Source organism: Brachionichthys hirsutus, chromosome 13, assembly GCF_040956055.1.
Source record: "Brachionichthys hirsutus isolate HB-005 chromosome 13, CSIRO-AGI_Bhir_v1, whole genome shotgun sequence".
NCBI classification, from domain to species: Eukaryota; Metazoa; Chordata; class Actinopteri; order Lophiiformes; family Brachionichthyidae; genus Brachionichthys; species Brachionichthys hirsutus.
In genome coordinates, this window is record NC_090909.1 from 174,524 (window position 1) to 195,720 (window position 21,197).

The 21,197-nt window shown below is 52.9% G+C and overlaps 2 protein-coding genes across 2 annotated transcripts in view; both read left to right on the forward strand.

The window, feature by feature from the left end:
* The window catches only part of grin2da (glutamate receptor, ionotropic, N-methyl D-aspartate 2D, a), a 22,705-nt gene extending 16,765 nt beyond the window's left edge, over positions 1–5,940 (forward strand). The window contains exons 13-18 of the mRNA XM_068747494.1: positions 520–680; positions 809–878; positions 1,357–1,474; positions 2,080–2,141; positions 2,207–2,377; positions 3,220–5,940. Of these exons, the coding sequence (XP_068603595.1) occupies positions 520–680; positions 809–878; positions 1,357–1,474; positions 2,080–2,141; positions 2,207–2,377; positions 3,220–5,940 (3,303 nt within the window). The remainder of the gene's footprint in view (positions 1–519; positions 681–808; positions 879–1,356; positions 1,475–2,079; positions 2,142–2,206; positions 2,378–3,219) is intronic.
* A 1,252-nt stretch (positions 5,941–7,192) lies between these two features.
* LOC137903343 (voltage-dependent calcium channel gamma-7 subunit-like) lies at positions 7,193–17,701 on the forward strand. Its single transcript, XM_068747496.1, has 3 exons — positions 7,193–7,229; positions 11,539–11,657; positions 17,264–17,701. Exons 1-3 carry the CDS (start codon positions 7,193–7,195, stop codon positions 17,699–17,701), a joined length of 594 nt encoding a protein of 197 aa, XP_068603597.1.
* The last annotated feature ends 3,496 nt before the right edge of the window (positions 17,702–21,197 follow it).

The following is a 21,197-nucleotide window of genomic DNA, read 5'->3' on the forward strand; positions in this document are numbered from 1 at the left end:
TCTCCGCCCACCTCCTTCTCCTTCTTCGCTTTAGTCTCCGCCTACCTCCTTCTTCTTCGCTTTAGTCTCCGCCTACCTCCTCCTTCTTTGCTTTAGTCTCCGCCCACCTCCTTCTTCTTCGCTTTAGTCTCCGCCTACCTCCTCCTTCTTTGCTTTAGTCTCCGCCCACCTCCTTCTTCTTCGCTTTAGTCTCCGCCTACCTCCTTCTTCGCTTTAGTCTCCGCCCACCTCCTTCTCCTTCTTCGCTTTAGTCTCCGCCTACCTCCTTCTTCTTCGCTTTAGTCTCCGCCTACCTCCTCCTTCTTTGCTTTAGTCTCCGCCCACCTCCTTCTTCTTCGCTTTAGTCTCCGCCTACCTCCTTCTTCGCTTTAGTCTCCGCCCACCTCCTTCTTCTTCGCTTTAGTCTCCGCCCACCTCCTTCTTCTTCGCTTTAGTCTCCGCCTACCTCCTTCTTCGCTTTAGTCTCCGCCTACCTCCTTCTTCGCTTTAGTCTCCGCCCACCTCCTTCTTCCCGCACAGTTCCAGCACCCGACGGAGCAGTACCCGCCGCTCCGCTTCGGCACGGTGCCGAACGGCAGCACCGAGGAGAACATCCGCTCCAACTATCCCAGCATGCACCAGTACATGATCCGCAACAACCAGAAGGGGGTGGAGGAGGCCATCGAAAACCTGAAGACCGGGTAAGGAGGGGGAGGGGAGGAGTGATGTCTAACAATCTAAATGTTACTGTGATTCAGAGGCTCCACCCACCTCTAGAGCGTCACCGCGTGAACCTGGACTGATGTCCTCTCTTCCTGTCTTCCTGCAGGAAGCTGGACGCGTTCATCTACGACGCGGCGGTGCTGAACTACATGGCCAGGAAGGACGAGGGCTGCAAGGTGAGAGCCGGTACCTGTAGCCTGCGGCTCGCCAGGAAGCTTATTGTGGGAGGAGCCACGGCAGCAGAAACACGTCCAGCAACATCTGCGTCAAAAGCCTCCCTGCGTCCTTCCCGTCCCTCCTGTCCCCGTCCCTCCTGTCCCCGTCCCTCCTGTCCCCGCCCGTCCCCGTCCCTTCTGTCCCCGCCCGTCTCGCCCGTCCTTCCCTCCTGTCCCCGTCCCTCCTGTCCCCGCCCATCCCCGTCCCTCCTGTCCCCGCCCGTCCGTCTCGCCCGTCCTGCAGCCAGTAATGTCGTCATCGTTTGGACGGTGCTGCTGTGCATTTATTTATGACGTGTCTCCCAAGGCGAGGACGAAAGTCCCGCCCACTGATCATGTGTCATCGGGTCTGTGGGAGGCGGCTGGATGTGTGTTAACGCATCACAGGAGTAACCTCGATGGCGTCGGTGTCTAAAGGAGCGCTTGTTTTGCCCACCAGGTCATGACCATCGGCTCCGGGAAGGTGTTCGCCACGACGGGCTACGGGATCGCGCTGCACCAGAACTCCCGCTGGAAGCGCCCGCTGGACCTGGCGCTGCTGCAGCTGGTGGGGGACGGTAAGGACGAAGAGAGGTTAGCTCGTCGCTACGCTACCCACCCCGGAACAGGTGGGGCGGCGTGGAGGGGTCACCTGTACGCCAGAGACCCGATGGATCAGGAACGATCGATCCCTTTCTGATCAGGAACATGTTTCTGTTATTTATCCTTTTTTAGTTTGTGCTTTTATTTTGAAGGGGGCTGGTTCGTGTCACCTGTATCTCACTAGCCCCTCCCCCGTGATACACTGAAACATCCTGACGTCACCTGAACGCATCATCCCAGGTGTTGCTCCTCCTGCGTCCCTTTTTTCCAGCATCATTCCTTCTCTCCGCCTGAGCCCCCCCCTCAGTCCTGGAGGGGGGGGCTCAGGCGGCGGTCCCGGGAGGCCGCTGCCGCCGAAACCTGCAGGGACAGAGTTCTGAGCTTCACCTGGGCCTCACCTGAACCGGAGACTTCAGGAAGTTCCAGCGTTTTGCTGGAATCTTTCGTGGATGTTCTACGGATTTATTCAGAATGACCTTGACCTTGACCTTTACCTGTACCTGTACCGAAGCCGACCCGGCCTGTCCTCCCTTTGGCCCCTCCTCTTCCTCACCTCCTTGTTCTCCCTCCTCCCTTGCAGATGAGATTGACATGTTGGAGCGTCTCTGGCTGTCTGGGATTTGTCACAACGACAAGATCGAGGTATGAGCTCCTCTTCATCGCCTGGCATCGTCTTCATCATCACACGGATGTCTGACCTTGTCCAGGTGATGAGCAGCAAGCTGGACGTGGACAACATGGCGGGCGTCTTCTACATGCTGCTGGTGGCCATGGGCCTCAGCCTGCTGGTCTTCGCCTGGGAGCACCTGGTCTACTGGAAGCTGCGGCACTGCATCAAGCGCTCCAGTGGAATGGACTTCCTCCTGGCTCTCAGCAGGGTGGGTGACCTCAGCAAGCCCCGCCCCCGCCCCGCCCCTTAACCCAAAGCAATGCAAAGATGATATGTATGAGATTTAGACCAGAGATCTGTTAATGCGACGTCTACTGGTATTTACTGGTTGTTACAGGTATTTACTGGTTGTTACAGGTATTTACTGGTTGTTACAGGTATTTACTGGTATTTACTGGTTGTTACAGGTATTTACTGGTTGTTACAGGTATTTACTGGTATTTACTGGTATTTACTGGTTGTTACAGGTATTTACTGGTTGTTACTGTTATTTACTGGTTGTTACTGGTATTTACTGGTTGTTACAGGTATTTACTGGTTGTTACAGGTATTTACTGGTTGTTACTGTTATTTACTGGTTGTTACTGGTATTTACTGGTTGTTACAGGTATTTACTGGTATTTACTGGTTGTTACAGGTATTTACTGGTTGTTACAGGTATTTACTGGTTGTTACTGTTATTTACTGGTTGTTACTGGTATTTACTGGTTGTTACAGGTATTTACTGGTATTTACTGGTTGTTACAGGTATTTACTGGTTGTTACAGGTATTTACTGGTATTTACTGGTATTTACTGGTTGTTACAGGTATTTACTGGTTGTTACTGTTATTTACTGGTTGTTACTGGTATTTACTGGTTGTTACAGGTATTTACTGGTTGTTACTGGTATTCACTGTTTGTTACTGGTATTTACTGGTTGTTACTGGTATTTACTGGTTGTTACAGGTCTTTACTGGTTGTTACTGGCATTTACTTGTGTTGCTTCCTCTGACACGCTCCTTGTCCTCCTCCCTGCTTTCATCCCTCTCTCTTTCGTCTCTCCATCCAGGGGATGTACAGCTGCTGCCAGTTTGAAGACGAGACGATGGTGGGAGGAGCTAAAGGTTCTCTGGGTCAGTACCGCAGCGGGCCCGCCATGCCGTCGGTACCGCAGCAGAACCTCCTCACGGCCACCATCAACAACGCGGCGGCCATCGCCATGGTGCAGCAGGGGCAGACCTACGCCTCCATGCCCCCGCCCCCGGCCCCGCCCACGGGACACGCCGCCGTGGTTCTGGGCCCGTCCAGCAGCCCCTTGCTGCCCTGCTCCACCTTCTTCCCTCGACACGACCGGAGACTCGCTGTGGTCGATCGCTGGAACAGGTCCAAACCAGACAAGGTCCTTAGTGGGGGGGTGGGCGTTGGGGGGATAGCAGGGGGGGTCAGCGAGCTCCAGGCCCAGCAGCAGTACCAGCAGAACCCGGGTCAGCACTGGAACCTGCAGGGCGGAGTCACAGGAGGAGCGAGCGACCCGGGCCTGGATGAATATAAGCGTTACTACGGTCCGATAGACCCGGAGGGACTCGGAACCAGCGCGGACCAACAGGCGGGGGCCCCCCAGCAGACTCCCAAAGCCCCCAGAGGCCCCCAGCAAGGCCCGGGGCAGTTCACACGGAGGCCTCCTCTCTGGCGACGGGGAAGCCTCCTTCAGGCAAGGAGGAGGAGCTCAGGAGGCCCCCTGTATGAAAATATCCTCCCCCTGGGGAGGCGAGGAGGCGGGAGGTACGGAGCAAGCGATGGAAGGAGGCGTCATCCTCCTCCTCTGCCTGCCCCCCTCTCCTCCCCGACGCACACTCCCACTACTCCCCCCTCCTACTCCTCCTGCTCCAGTGCCTCATCATCTTCCTCTTCTTCTACATCATCTTCATCCTCGTCTTCATCCTCCGTCTCACTCTCCAGGTCGAATTCTCCCTCCTGCTCCAGCGACTCCTCCTACAACTCCTCGCTGAGTTTCCGCTATCGAGCGGGAGACGACTCCGATCTCCTTACGGAGGAGTCCAGCCTCCTCCTCGAATCCCGGAGGAAGATTCGTTCACGCCGCATGTCCTCCCGCTCGCTGCCTTGTAGCCCTCCACCTCCTCCTGTCCCGCCTCGAAAGCCACGCCTCCAGAGGGACTGCGGCGCCGAGAGGAGGGGCAGCCAGCTGGCCCAGTTACAGGAGTGGTGGGCCTCCTGGGGAGACAGGGAGCGAGGAGGAGGAAGAGGAGACGCAGCTAGCTGGGGAGTTGCAGGAGTTAGTAGGGAAGAAAAAAGGCACAACAAAGAGCGGGAGCGGGAGAGGAAGAGGAGAAAGAAGGGCCGGAAAAAGAAGAAGAGGGAAGAGAGGGAGCGAGAAAGGCAGCGCAAGCGCCGCAAAACGAAGAAGAAGAAGAAGAAAGAGGACAAGATGAGGAGGAGAGAACGGAAGAGGTCGGAGCAGGACGGAGGGGACGCGGAGAAAAGAGAGGAGCCGAAGTCGGGAGCACCGGAATACCCCCCCCTGAGACGGGAGTCCTCCCGGAAGAAGAGCGAAAGCTCGATCAGAAGCTACGGATGGAACATCCCGGGAGAGGAAGAGGAAGAGAGGCACCACCGAAGAAGAAACAGCAAGCACTGTCAGAGCTCCAGCGGTAAGACTTGTTCATCTGTCAAGTTCTGGGGAGGGACAAAGCCGTCTTCTGACCTCATGCCCTCTGACATGACCTCTGACCTCGTGCCCTCTGACATCATGCCCTTGTTGCCCGTTTCTAAAAGGAGGAAGAGCAAATGTTCCGACCGGGATGCCGTAGGAATGGGAGGAGAGAGGAGGCTGTTGCCGGGACGGAACGGGGGAGGAGAGATGCCCCCCAAGGAGTGGGAGTCCGAAGTCGAGCGTGAGGAAGACGAGCGGGCGGGGAGGCGCGGAGGAGGAAGGCCCGTTTCCAGCGAGGTCGCCGGGTTTTACTCCGACGACGACGGCTCTTCAGGAGAGTTTGGAAAGTTTGAGAGGTACTGGGAAGACCAGGACGGGGGGGCGGTCGGCGGGATCGGGGGGGGGGGCTGGTTCTTCAGCACCTACCCCTCCAGAGACGACCTGTTCCTGGGGGGAGGAGACAGATGTTGGGGGTCAGGATCCCACTGGCCCCCACCTGCGCTCACGCCGCCGCCCCCTCGACGCTACTGGTCCGTGGACAAACTCCACCTCCAGGATGAGAAGAAAGGTAAGGGGGGGGTCAAGTCAAAGGACAAGGGACGAGGGCATGCCGCTTGCTCCTCCCCCAGACGCCTCCCACATGCCCGTCCCCCCAAATGGGGCAGCGTGACCTCCAGAAGCCAGGAGGCGCTCTACCCACAGCGCCAGGGGTTTGGGGGGCCCCCCAAGCCCAAGCAGGACTCCTCCTCTTCCTCCAAGCCTGAGCGCTCACAAAATCCCTCCAAATCCGGCATCCAACAGAGGACGGACCGGGACCGGGACCGGCACCGGCACTCGTCCCCACCGCCGACCCTCATACCCAACACGCCCCCGTCGCTCCCTGCTCTTCCAGCGCCTCCTTCCTCCTCTGTGTCCTCCCCTTCGGTGGTGTCCCCCACCCCGGGGGGGCCCCAGCCCGCGTCCATGGCTTCGGCTAGTGCTAAACTGCTGTATCAGAGATTACGCTCCGTCCCCCCCCCCCAGAGGTTTCCTCAGTCTCCTCATTTACCCCTCAAAGCCAAGAGCCTGTGCTCGCGAAGAGGCTCCGCCCATTTCTCCAGCGTGGAGAGCGAGGTCTGAAGTCCAACGCCGGCCCGCTAGACGCACTGAGCCCGTTCTAAAAGTTCTGCACAAACAAACTGAACAGAAAGTTAAACCCGGGATGGGGGGGCCGCGGCGCTAGCGCAGGTAGCCTTCCGGTCGCTCTCTGAGGACTCGGGGACTTTGAACTCCGACGGCGTTCGTTCTTCTTCCCTTAAACAAGCCGCTTGATCCTGTTGCCCCCCCCCCCCCCCCCTCTTAAAGCGTTTACACCCCAGCAGAACTGTGACGCCGGCTCATTGGCTGTGTGTGATCAATAACGTCTCGTTTCGGGTCAGGGGAGGGCTGAGCGCCGCCTCCTCTCTCCTCCATGTGATTATCCTGTCTGTGCTTTTATGTCTTTGTATCCTTGACAACAGGGTAAGTCAGCTGTGACTGATGTTCTGCGGCTACGGCGTTAGCGTTAGCTTCTGTTTAGCTCACCTCCCCACTTCACCTGTGGCCCTTTTTCACTTTGAAGCCTTCGTCGTACGTTTCGGTCGTGCTTCTTCCTCGTCATTCGTACGTGAAACATCGAGGCCGGTCCGATGCAACCGCTGCGCCGCAGAAAGGCACTTCCTGTGTTCCATTGAATGTAAAATCCACCGCCAGCGAGTGAAGCCGCTCGGAGACAGGAACTAGCATGCGTGAGTAATGCTAACGGCTATCTAAGTGCAGTTCAAGGTAGAATTTACTTTACGTTTTAACTTCGCACTCTCGCTTATTATCTGGTTGGACTGTAAACACAAACAATCAACCCAGGTCTGCTTAACATCAAGCAAAACATATGCTAAGCTAGGTTAGCAAGGTGTTGCTGGGTCGGTAGCCTGATGATACCTGCTAATCAGAAACAAATGAGAGTTAAGTAAATATGTTAGCAGGTTAGCCTCAGGCTACAAAAACCCTTTACAGCGAGTATTTATAAGTTATTGATCGTATTGCTGATCAGCACTGAGAAAGCTACGGTCTGACAGTAACAACAGGAAGTAGCAGGCTCGGCGTGGGGGTGGGGCTACGACGACGTGCAGGGATTGGTTGCCGTTAGTACTTAGTTGCGCTGAAGCCGCTGGTTTTTGTGTGTCACGACGTTTACCGGCGACACTGTGTTGCGTTCAGGGTGGGAACAGCTACCTGTGTAACAAGGGCTTAAAACAGCGTGATCACACAGGCTGGCGTGTGATTGGCTAGAGATTAAATGTAGTGGGTGTGGCATTTTCATGTGCCTATGTTGGGTTCTAGCTAGCATATCGTGATGGCGAATGAAAGACACAACAGCACCTCTTGTGCAGGTTAGCAAGGTGTTTGCTAGCCTGCAAGCTTTTTAACCCATGACTAAGCTGACACCAGCACTGACACTCAGATGTCAAGCACTAAGCTAGTCGTACATCTATTAGCCGTTAGCATCATGGGGCTCTGTTTCCAGTCGGCCACGATGTCTGAGCCATAAAGAAAAGAGAAGGCGCTCGTCGTTGCCTTTCATGAAAATACGTGTCGCGGTGAAAATTGTCGCCAGCGGCGTGAACGCTAAGCTTCTCGTCCCTTCCCCGTCCCCCCTTGTCCATCCACCGTGTTGCTGCGCTAGCGGCGTGAACGCTAAGCTTCTCGTCCCGTCCCCCTTGTCCATCCACCGTGTTGCTGCGCTAGCGGCGTGAACGCTAAGCTTCTCGTCCCGTCCCCCTTGTCCATCCACCGTGTTGCTGCGCTAGCGGCGTGAACGCTAAGCTTCTCGTCCCTTCCCCGTCCCCCCTTGTCCATCCACCGTGTTGCTGCGCTAGCGGCGTGAACGCTAAGCTTCTCGTCCCTTCCCCGTCCCCCCTTGTCCATCCACCGTGTTGCTGCGCTAGCGGCGTGAACGCTAAGCTTCTCGTCCCGTCCCCCTTGTCCATCCACCGTGTTGCTGCGCTAGCGGCGTGAACGCTAAGCTTCTTGTCCCGTCCCCCCGTGTCCATCCACCGTGTTGCTGCGCTAGCGGCGTAAACGCTAAGCTTCTTGTCCCTTCCCCGTCCCCCCTTGTCCATCCACCGTGTTGCTGCGCTAGCGGCGTGAACGTTAAGCTTCTCGTCCCTTCCCCGTCCCCCCTTGTCCATCCACCGTGTTGCTGCGCTAGCGGCGTGAACGCTAAGCTTCTCGTCCCTTCCCCGTCCCCCCTTGTCCATCCACCGTGTTGCTGCGCTAGCGGCGTGAACGCTAAGCTTCTCGTCCCGTCCCCCTTGTCCATCCACCGTGTTGCTGCGCTAGCGGCGTGAACGCTAAGCTTCTTGTCCCGTTCCCCCGTGTCCATCCACCGTGTTGCTGCGCTAGCGGCGTAAACGCTAAGCTTCTTGTCCCCTCCCCGTCCCCCCTTGTCCATCCACCGTGTTGCTGCGCTAGCGGCGTGAACGCTAAGCTTCTCGTCCCTTCCCCGTCCCCCCTTGTCCATCCACCGTGTTGCTGCGCTAGCGGCGTGAACGCTAAGCTTCTCGTCCCGTCCCCCTTGTCCATCCACCGTGTTGCTGCGCTAGCGGCGTGAACGCTAAGCTTCTCGTCCCGTCCCCCCGTGTCCATCCACCGTGTTGCTGCGCTAGCGGCGTGAACGCTAAGCTTCTCGTCCCGTCCCCCCGTGTCCATCCACCGTGTTGCTGCGCTAGCGGCGTGAACGCTAAGCTTCTCGTCCCGTCCCCCTTGTCCATCCACCGTGTTGCTGCGCTAGCGGCGTGAACGCTAAGCTTCTCGTCCCGTCCCCCCGTGTCCATCCACCGTGTTGCTGCGCTAGCGGCGTGAACGCTAAGCTTCTCGTCCCGTCCCCCCGTGTCCATCCACCGCATTGCTGCGTGTCTGCTATTGTAAACTGGTCTGTTTTAAAAAGCTTATCTGTGGATATATTTATTTCATAAAAAATAGCATATCTAAATATATATGATAGTATATTTCAAAGAGCTAAGATGTATGTTATATAAGTTTGTCTACTAAATTTTCACTATTTATCTCAATGAAATGTCTTTTTGTCTATTTGTCTGTCTCTCCTTGTCTCCAACCTCCTGCCTCGCTTCCCCCAGCGAAAACAAAGACCAGTACGTAACTGTGTTTTTGTTCACTTATACCAACGGTCCGCCTCCATTAGCTAGCTACTGTAGCTAACGTGACGATCTCAACGAAGCGGCCACGTGGAGGGCGTGCGAGTGTCTTATGGCCGTGTCACTGTAGCGGTGGCGGCGTGGCGTCGCCTACCCAGAAGGCCCTTTACTTTCTGGGTCGGGCTACGGGTCTTTCGGGGGTACAGCAGCTTTTACACAAGTCTCACCTGCGTGAGGGTCGCATTGTTGACCTGGGGTTTCTACCGCGGTGTCGTGAACGGTGACCCAAGAGGTAGCGAGCAGCACTGACTTTATTTAGCATCTTTTAGTAGCTGTAGAAGCTAGCACAGCTACGCGTGCTAACGGCCGATACAGTGTCAGGACTTTGATATGCCGACATTCTGTGTTGTAAATGCTGCTGTTCTGTAAACAAAAAAGAATTATACACAACAAACTGTTTCTTTTTTTATTTTATTCATTTTTTGGGGCAAGAACCGGTGAACCGAATACGACACACGTCAGGGGGCGGGGCTCAATCTGCTCCCCTGTTTCCACTGAGGCAAAAATGGGATAGTAGTAGCCTGAACGGTGTCCCACAGGGCTCTGTGCTGGCACCGATGTTATTTAACATCTACATCCATGACCTACCCCTAACAGCATCAAGAAAGTACGGCTATGCAGACGATCTGGCAATCCTGCTCAGCAAACGCTCGTGGGAAGCAGCGGAGGAAGGCCTTACAGAGGATACGGACATGCTATCCGCTAACCCAGACATGGGCAAACTCAGGCCCGGGGGCCATATACGGCCCGTTAGGCTTTATAATACGGCCCGCCGAACCTTTCCAAATAATAACATGAAATAAAATGTTATTATAAACCTCATTCATTTGACCTTTTTCCCTGTAAAAGGCCAAATCCTTTCATGTAATGGGTTTTGCGTGTCATTTATATGAGTTCACACAAACACTCCATCCACCTGTTCCTGGCCCCGCCTCTCTGTCAAATTTTAGTGCCCATTGTGGAGCGCGAGTCAAAGAGTTTGCCCCCCCCTGCTCCTACCTGAAGGACTGGCGGCTCAAGCTCAGTGTCGAGACGACTGCTGCAACAATGTTCCACCTCTACGGGCCCAGAAATCAGGCCCAGGAATCAGGCCCAGAAATCAGGCCCAGTCCTCCCCGACGCTCGGCGTGAAGCTCGACAGAACGCAACACCTGGACAGTGTGAAAGGAAAGACCACGCCCGTGCAGCACTGATGCAGCGTTTAGCCGGAACCACGCGGGGAGCCTCTGGTCAGGATGTCCCATCTCACAAGGTCGTGGAAAGTTCCTGAATTTGAATCCCTAAATTTCAAAGTTCTTCGCCAACCTGAGCCCCGCCCCTCTGCCAAATTTCTGGAGAGCCAGTGGATCTGACAGAATTAAACGTCAGATCCAGACTGGTCCTGGTGGAGCCCGTCTGGTACTGGTGACCAAACAGGTGACGCTGCCACGGCGTTGGCCCCGCCCGCCCCATCAACCCCGGCGACCCCGCCGGCCCCCACCGTCCCCCCGATGAAGACGACGGTTAAACGTTGAATCATTGGTTGACTCATGCTCCTCTGACCAATCACGGCGCAGAAGGTGTTTGTGCCTCGACCCACCCGTCCTCTGATAGGCCGATCCTTGTCATGTGACTCCTGGACCAGCTAGCTTGGTTGCTATTCGATAGCTATATTTGTCTCAAGGGACGCGCCCTCTTCCTTCCACACGCTTTAATGGTTATCTGTAAGTGGTGCGTTTTTAACATTTGCTGACTCCGCCCCCTCTTTCCAGATTCCTTTGAAAGAGGGATCACACACACACACATACACACACACGTGTGTGTCTCTGTGTGTCTCTGTGTGTGTGTGTGTCTCTCTGTGTGTGTCTCTCTGTGTGTCTGTGTGTGTGTGTGTGTGTCTCTGTGTGTGTGTGTGTGTCTCTGTGTGTGTGTGTGTGTGTGTGTCTCTGTGTGTGTGTGTGTCTCTGCGTGTGTCTCTGTGTGTGTCTCTGTGTGTGTCTGTGTGACTGTGTGTGTGTGTGTCTCTGTGTGTGTCTCTGTGTGTGTGTGTGTGTGTCTCTGTGTCTCTGCGTGTGTCTCTGTGTCTCTGTGTGTGTCTGTGTGTGTCTGTGTGTGTGTGTGTGTCTCTGTGTGTGTGTCTCTGTCTCTGTGTCTGTGTGTGTCTCTGTGTGTGTCTGTGTGTGTCTGTGTGTGTGTGTGTGTCTCTGTGTGTGTCTCTGTGTCTCTGTGTGTGTGTCTCTGTGTCTCTGTGTGTGTCTCTGTGTGTGTGTGTGTGTCTCTGTGTGTGTGTGTGTCTCTGTGTGTGTGTGTGTGTGTCTCTGTCTGTGTGTGTCTCTGTGTCTCTGTGTGTGTCTCTGTGTGTGTGTGTGTGTCTCTGTCTGTGTGTGTGTGTCTGTGTGTGTGTCTCTGTGTGTGTCTGTGTGTGTCTGTGTGTGTGTGTGTGTGTCTGTGTGTCTCTGTGTCTCTGTGTGTGTCTGTGTGTGTCTGTGTGTGTCTGGGAGTGCAGGTCTCAGTCTGGTGGTCGGTCTGGTCTTGCTGAACCGGTCCAGAGAACCGGAGCAGTTCTTCCTCTCCCGCTACGGCCGGTCCTTCGCCTTCGCCGCCTCCTCCTTCCTGCTGAAAGAGGTGAACACACACCGTTTCCATGACAACAGATTCACTGAAAACAAAAGAGGCTTCTTAGTTGCTGGAACGATCCTGATGAAGCGCTGCAGCGTGTCCACCAGGCCACTAGGTGGCGCTGTTGCCTTTCATGAACCGCGTTAATGGAGGTGTTGAGACATTTTCATTTCAGGCCCCTAAATCATTTTGGTCATGTGACTAAAAAAACGTTGATCCACAGCTAAACGTTAGCGTTAGCACACACACCTACACCTACACACACACACACCTACACACACACCTACACACACACCTACACACACACCTACACCTACACACACACACACACACCTACACACACACACACACCTACACAAACACACCAACACACACCTACACACACACACACACACCTACACACACACCTACACACACACCTACACCTACACACACACACACACACCTACACACACACACACACCTACACAAACACACCAACACACACCTACACACACACACACACACCTACACACACACACACACCTACACAAACACACCAACACACACCTACACACACACACCTACACACACACACCAACACACACCTACACACACACACACACACACACACACACCAACACACACCTACACACACCTACACACACACACACCTACACTTACACACACACACGCCTACACCTACACACACACACACCTACACTTACACACACACCTACACCTACACACGCACACACCTACACACACACACACCTACACCTACACACACACCTACACACCTACACCTACACACACACCTACACCTACACACACACACCAACACACACCTACTCGCACACACCTACACCTACACACACCTACACACACACACACACACCTACACTTACACACACACACACACCTACACACACACCTACACACGCACACACCTACACCTACACCCACACACACCTACACACACACACTTACACACACCTACACCTACACACACACACCAACACACACCTACTCGCACACACCTACACCTACACACACACACCTACACACACACCTACACACACCTACACCTACACACACACACCAACACACACCTACTCGCACACACCTACACCTACACACACACACACACACACCTACACTTACACACACACACACACCTACACACACACCTACACACACACACTTACACACACCTACACCTACACACACACACCAACACACACCTACTCGCACACACCTACACCTACACACACCTACACACACACACACACACCTACACTTACACACACACACACACACCTACACACACACCTACACACGCACACACCTACACCTACACCCACACACACCTACACACACACACTTACACACACCTACACCTACACACACACACCAACACACACCTACTCGCACACACCTACACCTACACACACACACCTACACACACACCTACACACACCTACACACACACACCAACACACACCTACTCGCACACACCTACACCTACACACACACACCTACACACACACACACACACCTACACACACACCTACACCTACACACACACACACACACCTACACACACACACACACCTACACAAACACACCAACACACACCTACACACACACACCTACACACACACACCTACTTACACACACACACACACCTACACACACACACACCTACACAAACACACCAACACACACCTACACACACACACCTACACTTACACACACACACACCAACACACACCTACACACACACACACACACACCAACACACACGTACACACACACACACCTACACTTACACACACACACACATACCTACACCTACACACACACACACCTACACTTACACACACACACACCTACACCTACACACACACACACACCTACACTTACACACACACACACCTACACCTACACACGCACACACCTACACCTACACACACACACACCTACACTTACACACACACACACCTACACCTACACACGCACACACCTACACCTACACACACACACACCTACACTTACACACACACACACCTACACCTACACACGCACACACCTACACCTACACACACACCTACACACCTACACCTACACACACCTACACACACACACACACCTACACCTACACACACACACCAACACACACCTACTCGCACACACCTACAACTACACACACACACACCTACACACACACCTACACTTACACACACACACACACACCTACACCTACACCTACACACACCTACACCTACACACGCACACACCTACACCTACACACGCACACACCTACACTTACACACGCACACACCTACACCTACACACGCACACACCTACACTTACACACGCACACACCTACAACTACACACACACACACCTACACACACACACACACACCTACACTTACACACACACCTACACCTACACACACACACACCTACACACACACACACACCTACACTTACACACACACCTACACCTACACACACCTACACTTACACACACACACACACACCTACACACACACACCTACACCTACACACGCACACACCTACACTTACACACGCACACACCTACACCTACACACACCTACACTTACACACACACACACACACCTACACACACACACCTACACACGCACACACCTACACCTACACACACACACACCTACACACACACACCTACACACGCACACACCTACACACACACACACTTACACACACACACACGCTTAAAGGCGTGCGTCGGTGTGTCATTAGCATCAATATTCATTCATGCTAATGAGTGGAATTCTGGAAGGCATCAGAATATTCCTCTTCCTCTTTTCATCTCCTCCTCTCCTCGTTTATCTGCTCTCTCTCTTCGTTTATCTGCTCTCTCTCCATTTATCTGCCCTCTCTCTTCATTTATCCGCTCTCTCTCTTCGTTTATCCGCTCTCTCTCCTCGTTTATCTGCTCTCTCTCTTTGTTTATCTGCCCTCTCTCTTCATTTATCCGCTCTCTCTCTTCGTTTATCTGCTCTCTCTCTTTGCTCCTCTTTCATTTCCTTACTCCTCCTCTGTTATTCCTTCTGACAGCCCTCTACCGTCATTCATTTTCTCCTCCTTTTGCTCTTCGTCTGATCATTTCCACAGCTGTTACACAAGCATTAGCATATTTAAATGTTAGCTCACTTATGGGGATGATGAGGATGAGGATGAGGATGAGGATGAGGATGAAGATGAGGATGTTTGGGATGGATCGGGAATGAGGGGTGAATGCTCAGCGGAGTGAAAACATTAATACATTTTTGAAAATGCCTAATTTCACAAACAAATGTAAATGTTAGTGGATGTATCTGCACCTCCCAGGAGGAGGAGGAGGAGGAGGAGGAGGAGGAGGAGGAGGAGGAGGAGGAGGGCATGTTTGCTCTTGTGTTTTCTGAAAGCTTTGTGTGTCAGGGAAAAGTGCCTCTGGTTACAGATGAACATGGATGAAAAAGGAGTCTCTGATAACCTCCATGGTAGGACTACAGGAGGACTACGGTAGGACTACAGGAGGACTACAGGAGGACTACAGGAGGACTACAGGAGGACTATGGTAGCACTACAGGAGGACTACAGGAGGACTACAGGAGGACTACAGGAGGACTACGGTAGGACTACAGGAGGACTATGGTAGGACTACAGGAGGACTACAGGAGGACTACAGGAGGACTACGGTAGGACTACAGGAGGACTATGGTAGGACTACAGGAGGACTACAGGAGGACTACAGGAGGACTATGGTAGGACTACAGGAGGACTACAGGAGGACTACAGGAGGACTACAGGAGGACTACAGGAGGACTACGGTAGGACTACAGGAGGACTATGGTAGGACTACAGGAGGACTACAGGAGGACTACAGGAGGACTACAGGAGGACTACGGTAGGACTACAGGAGGACTATGGTATGACTACAGGAGGACTACAGGAGGACTACGGTAGGACTACAGGAGGACTACAGGAGGACTGCAGGAGGACTACAGGAGGACTACGGTAGGACTACGGTAGGACTACAGGAGGACTGCAGGAGGACTACAGGAGGACTATGGTAGGACTACAGGAGGACTACAGGAGGACTATGGTAGGACTACAGGAGGACTACAGGAGGACTATGGTAGGACTACAGGAGGACTACAGGAGGACTACAGGAGGACTACAGGAGGACTACGGTAGGACTACAGGAGGACTACAGGAGGACTACAGGAGGACTACAGGAGGACTACGGTAGGACTACAGGAGGACTACAGGAGGACTACAGGAGGACTACAGGAAGACTACGGTAGGACTACAGGAGGACTATGGTAGGACTACAGGAGGACTACAGGAGGACTACGGTAGGACTATGGTAGGACTACAGGAGGACTACGGTAGAATTATGGTAGGACTACAGGAGGACTACAGGAGGACTACGGTAGGACTACAGGAGGACTACAGGAGGACTACAGGAGGACTACAGGAGGACTACGGTAGGACTACAGGAGGACTACAGGAGGACTACAGGAGGACTACAGGAAGACTACGGTAGGACTACAGGAGGACTATGGTAGGACTACAGGAGGACTACAGGAGGACTACGGTAGGACTATGGTAGGACTACAGGAGGACTACGGTAGAATTATGGTAGGACTACAGGAGGACTACAGGAGGACTACGGTAGGACTACAGGAGGACTACAGGAGGACTACAGGAGGACTATGGTAGGACTACAGGAGGACTACGGTAGGACTACAGGAGGACTACAGGAGGACTACAGAAGGACTACGGTAGGACTATGGTAGAACTACAGGAGGACTATGGTAGGACTACAGGAGGACTACAGGAGGACTATGGTATGACTACAGGAGGACTACAGGAGGACTATGGTATGACTACAGGAGGACTACAGGAGGACTACAGGAGGACTACGGTAGGACTACAGGAGGACTACGGTAGGACTATGGTAGGACTACAGGAGGACTACAGGAGGACTATGGTAGGACTACAGGAGGACTACGGTAGGACTACAGGAGGACTATGGTAGGACTACAGGAGGACTACAGGAGGACTACGGTAGGACTACAGAAGGACTATGGTAGGACTACAGGAGGACTACAGGAGGACTACAGGAGGACTACGGTAGGACTACAGGAGGACTACGGTAGGACTATGGTAGGACTACAGGAGGACTATGGTAGGACTACAGGAGGACTACAGGAGGACTACGGGAGGACTACAGGAGGACTACGGGAGGACTACAGGAGGACTACGGGAGGACTACAGGAGGACTACAGGAGGACTACGGTAGGACTATGGTAGGACTACAGGAGGACTACAGGAGGACTACGGTATACTGAATCAAGGATGAACACGATCACGTCCGGGCACTCGCAGCGTAATGATTTCCTCTACGTACTAAACAGCTACTAGTACTAGTACTAGTAGCACTACTACTACTGCTACTACCCAAATATGAGCGTCTCCTTTAACGCTGGACTGATGGATGAACTGTTAGAAAAGAGACTGTAGATTATTGCTTTTATTCTGAAAAAGACTTCCTGTTGCAGCATCTTGTAAGTGGGCGTGTCTTTGTCTCAGGGTGCCGGCGTGATGTCCGTCTACCCGTTCATGAAGCGTTACGCAGAGGAGGAGCTCTATCGGCCTCATCCCGCCCTCTATCGCCCCCGCATGTCCGACTGCAGCGATTACAGCGGGCAGTACCTCCACTCTGACTCCTGGCCGCCTCCCGGGCGGGGCCGCAGCGCCTCCGAGGTCTCCTCTGACGTCTCCATCCAGCTCAACCAGACGCCTCCTCCGGCGCCTCACAAGGCAGGCAGCAGCTCCCAGCCAACGCCATCTTCCTCCGCCCCTTCATCAGCGGCGAGCTGCCATCTCCAGCCGCCCCCCCCCTCGTACCCGCCCCCCCTCTGGCTTGCTGCCACCTGCACCCTGCCCAGAGCAGGTCACCCCCACCCAAGTGGACCTCCACCTCAGCCATACCACACACATATGAGAATGAGCGCCTCCCCATGTTAGGCTCCAGGGAGGGGGAGGGGCAACAAGGGTCACTGGGGGGCGGGGTTAGATTGACTGTGACACACAAACACACGCACACAATCACAAACATCCCATTTCCTCAAAGGGTAGAACGAATGCTGCAGAGAGAGGGGGGGGGGGGGGGGCAGGTGGGTGGAGGGATGAGTCACCGACACCAAGGTGGGGGGGGGCGAGGAGTGGGCTGATGAGTAGCAGCAAGATTGTAGCGGCGTTCCTGATGGGAACATTCATCATCAGAGCCTCAGCATCAGGAAGCACCAGGAAAACAGGAAGCATCAGGAAAACAGGAAGCACCAGGAAAACAGAAAGCACCAGGAAAACAGGAAGCATCAGGAAAACAGGAAGCACCAGGAAAACAGGAAGCACCAGGAAAACAGGAAGCACCAGGAAAACAGGAAGCATCAGGAAAACAGGAAGCACCAGGAAAACAGAAAGCACCAGGAAAACAGGAAGCACCAGGAAAACAGGAAGCACCAGGAAAACAGGAAGCATCAGGAAAACAGGAAGCACCAGGAAAACAGGAAGCATCAGGAAAACAGGAAGCACCAGGAAAACAGGAAGCATCAGGAAAACAGGAAGCACCAGGAAAACAGGAAGCATCAGGAAAACAGGAAGCACCAGGAAAACAGGAAGCACCAGGAAAACAGGAAGCACCAGGAAAACAGGAAGCATCAGGAAAACAGGAAGCACCAGGAAAACAGGAAGCATCAGGAAAACAGGAAGCACCAGGAAAACAGGAAGCATCAGGAAAACAGGAAGCACCAGGAAAACAGGAAGCACCAGGAAAACAGGAAGCACCAGGAAAACAGGAAGCATCAGGAAAACAGGAAGCACCAGGAAAACAGGAAGCATCAGGAAAACAGGAAGCACCAGGAAAACAGGAAGCATCAGGAAAACAGGAAGCACCAGGAAAACAGGAAGCATCAGGAAAACAGGAAGCACCAGGAAAACAGGAAGCATCAGGAAAACAGGAAGCACCAGGAAAACAGGAAGCACCAGGAAAACAGGAAGCTTTAACTTTTACTGATGTGTTTTAATGTATCTAAATTGCCAAAGCTAAGTATCCGTTCTATTGTGAACACACACACAGATATAGCTGGTTTCTGGTCTGAATGGATCAGAACCATCGGTGGTGGACTGTGAAGAATCGACCCGCGTTTATCGATGACTCATTTTTCATACAGTCAGTCGTCCTTTTGAGGGTTTTTTTCATTTGAACTCTTGACCCATAAAGCCTGCTTCAGCCTCAGTTTCAGCTGTGTTAGCATCCTAACATGTTAGCATTCCAACGTGTTAGCATTCCAACATGTTAGCATTCCAACATTTTAGCATCCCAACATGTTAGCATTCCAACATGTTAGCATTCCAACATTTTAGCATCCCAACATGTTAGCATTCCAATATGTTTTATTGTGCCTTTGAGTCATCAGGGACAGTTTGGAGTTCAGGATCTTTCCCAAGGACTACTTCGTGGACCTCAGGGACTGGGGCTGAACCCCTCAGACGTCTCAGTGGAGGACTTGACCTCCTGAGGGACAGCTGCAGATGAAGCGCCCCCTGCTGAGGCCTGTGAAATAAATCAGAATCAGTTTATTGTCAATGAGGGTTCACAGACTCGGAATGTTTCTCAGTGGAGTCGTGCAACATGCAACAGCAATGACAATAATAGATGCTAGCTACACTGCTATGCTAGCTACAGCGCTATGATGTAGCATACACCCTAAGATAGGTGATAGCTACAGCACTATTATGTAGCGTACACCCTAAGATAGATGCTAGCTACAGCACTATTATGTAGCGTACACCCAAAGATAGATGATAGCTACAGTGCTATGCTAGCTACAGCGCTATGATGTAGTGTACACCCTAAGATAGATGCTAGCTACAGCACTATGATGTAACGTACACCCAAAGATAGATGATAGCTACAGCGCTATGTTTTAGCGTACACCCTAAGATAGATGCTAGCTACAGTGCTATGCTAGCTACAGCGCTATGATGTAGTGTACACCCTAAGATAGATGCTAGCTACAGCACTATGATGTAACGTACACCCTAAGATAGATGCTAGCTACAGCGCTATGTTATTTGCAGCGCTATGATGTAGCATACATCCTAAGATAGATGCTAGCTACAGCGCTATGATGTAGTGTACATCCTAAGATAGATGCTAGCTACAGCGCTATGATGTAGTGTACATCCTAAGATAGATGCTAGCTACAGCGCTATGATGTAGTGTACACCCTAAGATAAATGCTAGCTACAGCGCTATGATGTAGCGTACACCCTAAGATAGATGCTAGCTACAGCGCTATGATGTAGCGTACACCCTAAGATAGATGCTAGCTACAGCGCTATGATGTAGTGTACATCCTAAGATAGATGCTAGCTACAGCGCTATGATGTAGTGTACATCCTAAGATAGATGCTAGCTACAGCGCTATGATGTAGTGTACACCCTAAGATAAATGCTAGCTACAGCGCTATGATGTAGCGTACACCCTAAGATAGATGCTAGCTACAGCGCTATGATGTAGCGTACACCCTAAGATAGATGCTAGCTACAGCGCTATGATGTAGCGTACACCCTAAGATAGATGCTAGCTACAGCGCTATGATGTAGCGTACACCCTAAGATAGATGCTAGCTACAGCACTATGATGTAACGTACACCCTAAGATAGATGCTAGCTACAGCGCTATGATGTAGTGTACACCCTAAGATAGATGCTAGCTACAGCGCTATGATGTAGTGTACATCCTAAGATAGATGCTAGCTACAGCGCTATGATGTAGCGTACACCCTAAGTATCAGGAGTGGATACAGACGTGTATTAGCAGCAGTAACACGAGTATAATCACGCAGTGAAGACAGAACAGAGCTAGTTAGCGGTAGCAAGAGACGCGTCTCCTGAGTTCATCCTTCATGTATGTTGGATTTGTCACGTATGACATCCGGACTCCCCTGCATACTGACGGAATTCACGCACACACACACACACTCACACACTTTGGAATTCACTGTTGCCTTGGCGACAGGATAGCGCTCGCTCTCTCGCCTCGCCGATTCTTCCCGTGTCTCTCCAGAAGCGTCCGGCTCTTCCCGTTCGCAGCGTCAGGTCTGGGATGTTTATTTGTTTACGTCTTTGTTTGTTTGTTACTGCAGATGACATCACTGTCGTCAAGGAAACATGTCTAGGAGACACTCCTGAATGGAAGCCTTCCTCTATTTGTCCTCTCTTTGTGTCTCATCCCTCCGTCCTTCTGTCTCTCCGCTCGGCTAAGACGACCGTCACAACAATTTAATGAGAGGACAGGACGCCAAGTGAAGCGTCCCCCGCTCGCCGAAAAGGAAGAGAGGAAGGGGGGCGAGGGAGGAGGGAGAGAGAACGTGAGGGATAAACGGTGGAGGGAGGAGGGCGAGAGCGCTCACCAACGAAGAAGAACATCAGCAGCAGCAGCGGGAGGAAGAGGAG

What these genes read in the sequence shown, in the direction of transcription:
- LOC137903343 (XM_068747496.1), top strand. Translation starts at nt 7,193, where the DNA reads ATGGCGAATGAAAGACACAACAGCACCTCTTGTGCAG. An exon ending in CAACAGCACCTCTTGTGCAG is followed by an intron (nt 7,230 to 11,538) that starts GTTAGCAAGGTG and finishes CTGGGAGTGCAG; the next exon opens with GTCTCAGTCTGGTGGTCGGT. An exon ending in CCTCCTTCCTGCTGAAAGAG is followed by an intron (nt 11,658 to 17,263) that starts GTGAACACACAC and finishes TCTTTGTCTCAG; the next exon opens with GGTGCCGGCGTGATGTCCGT.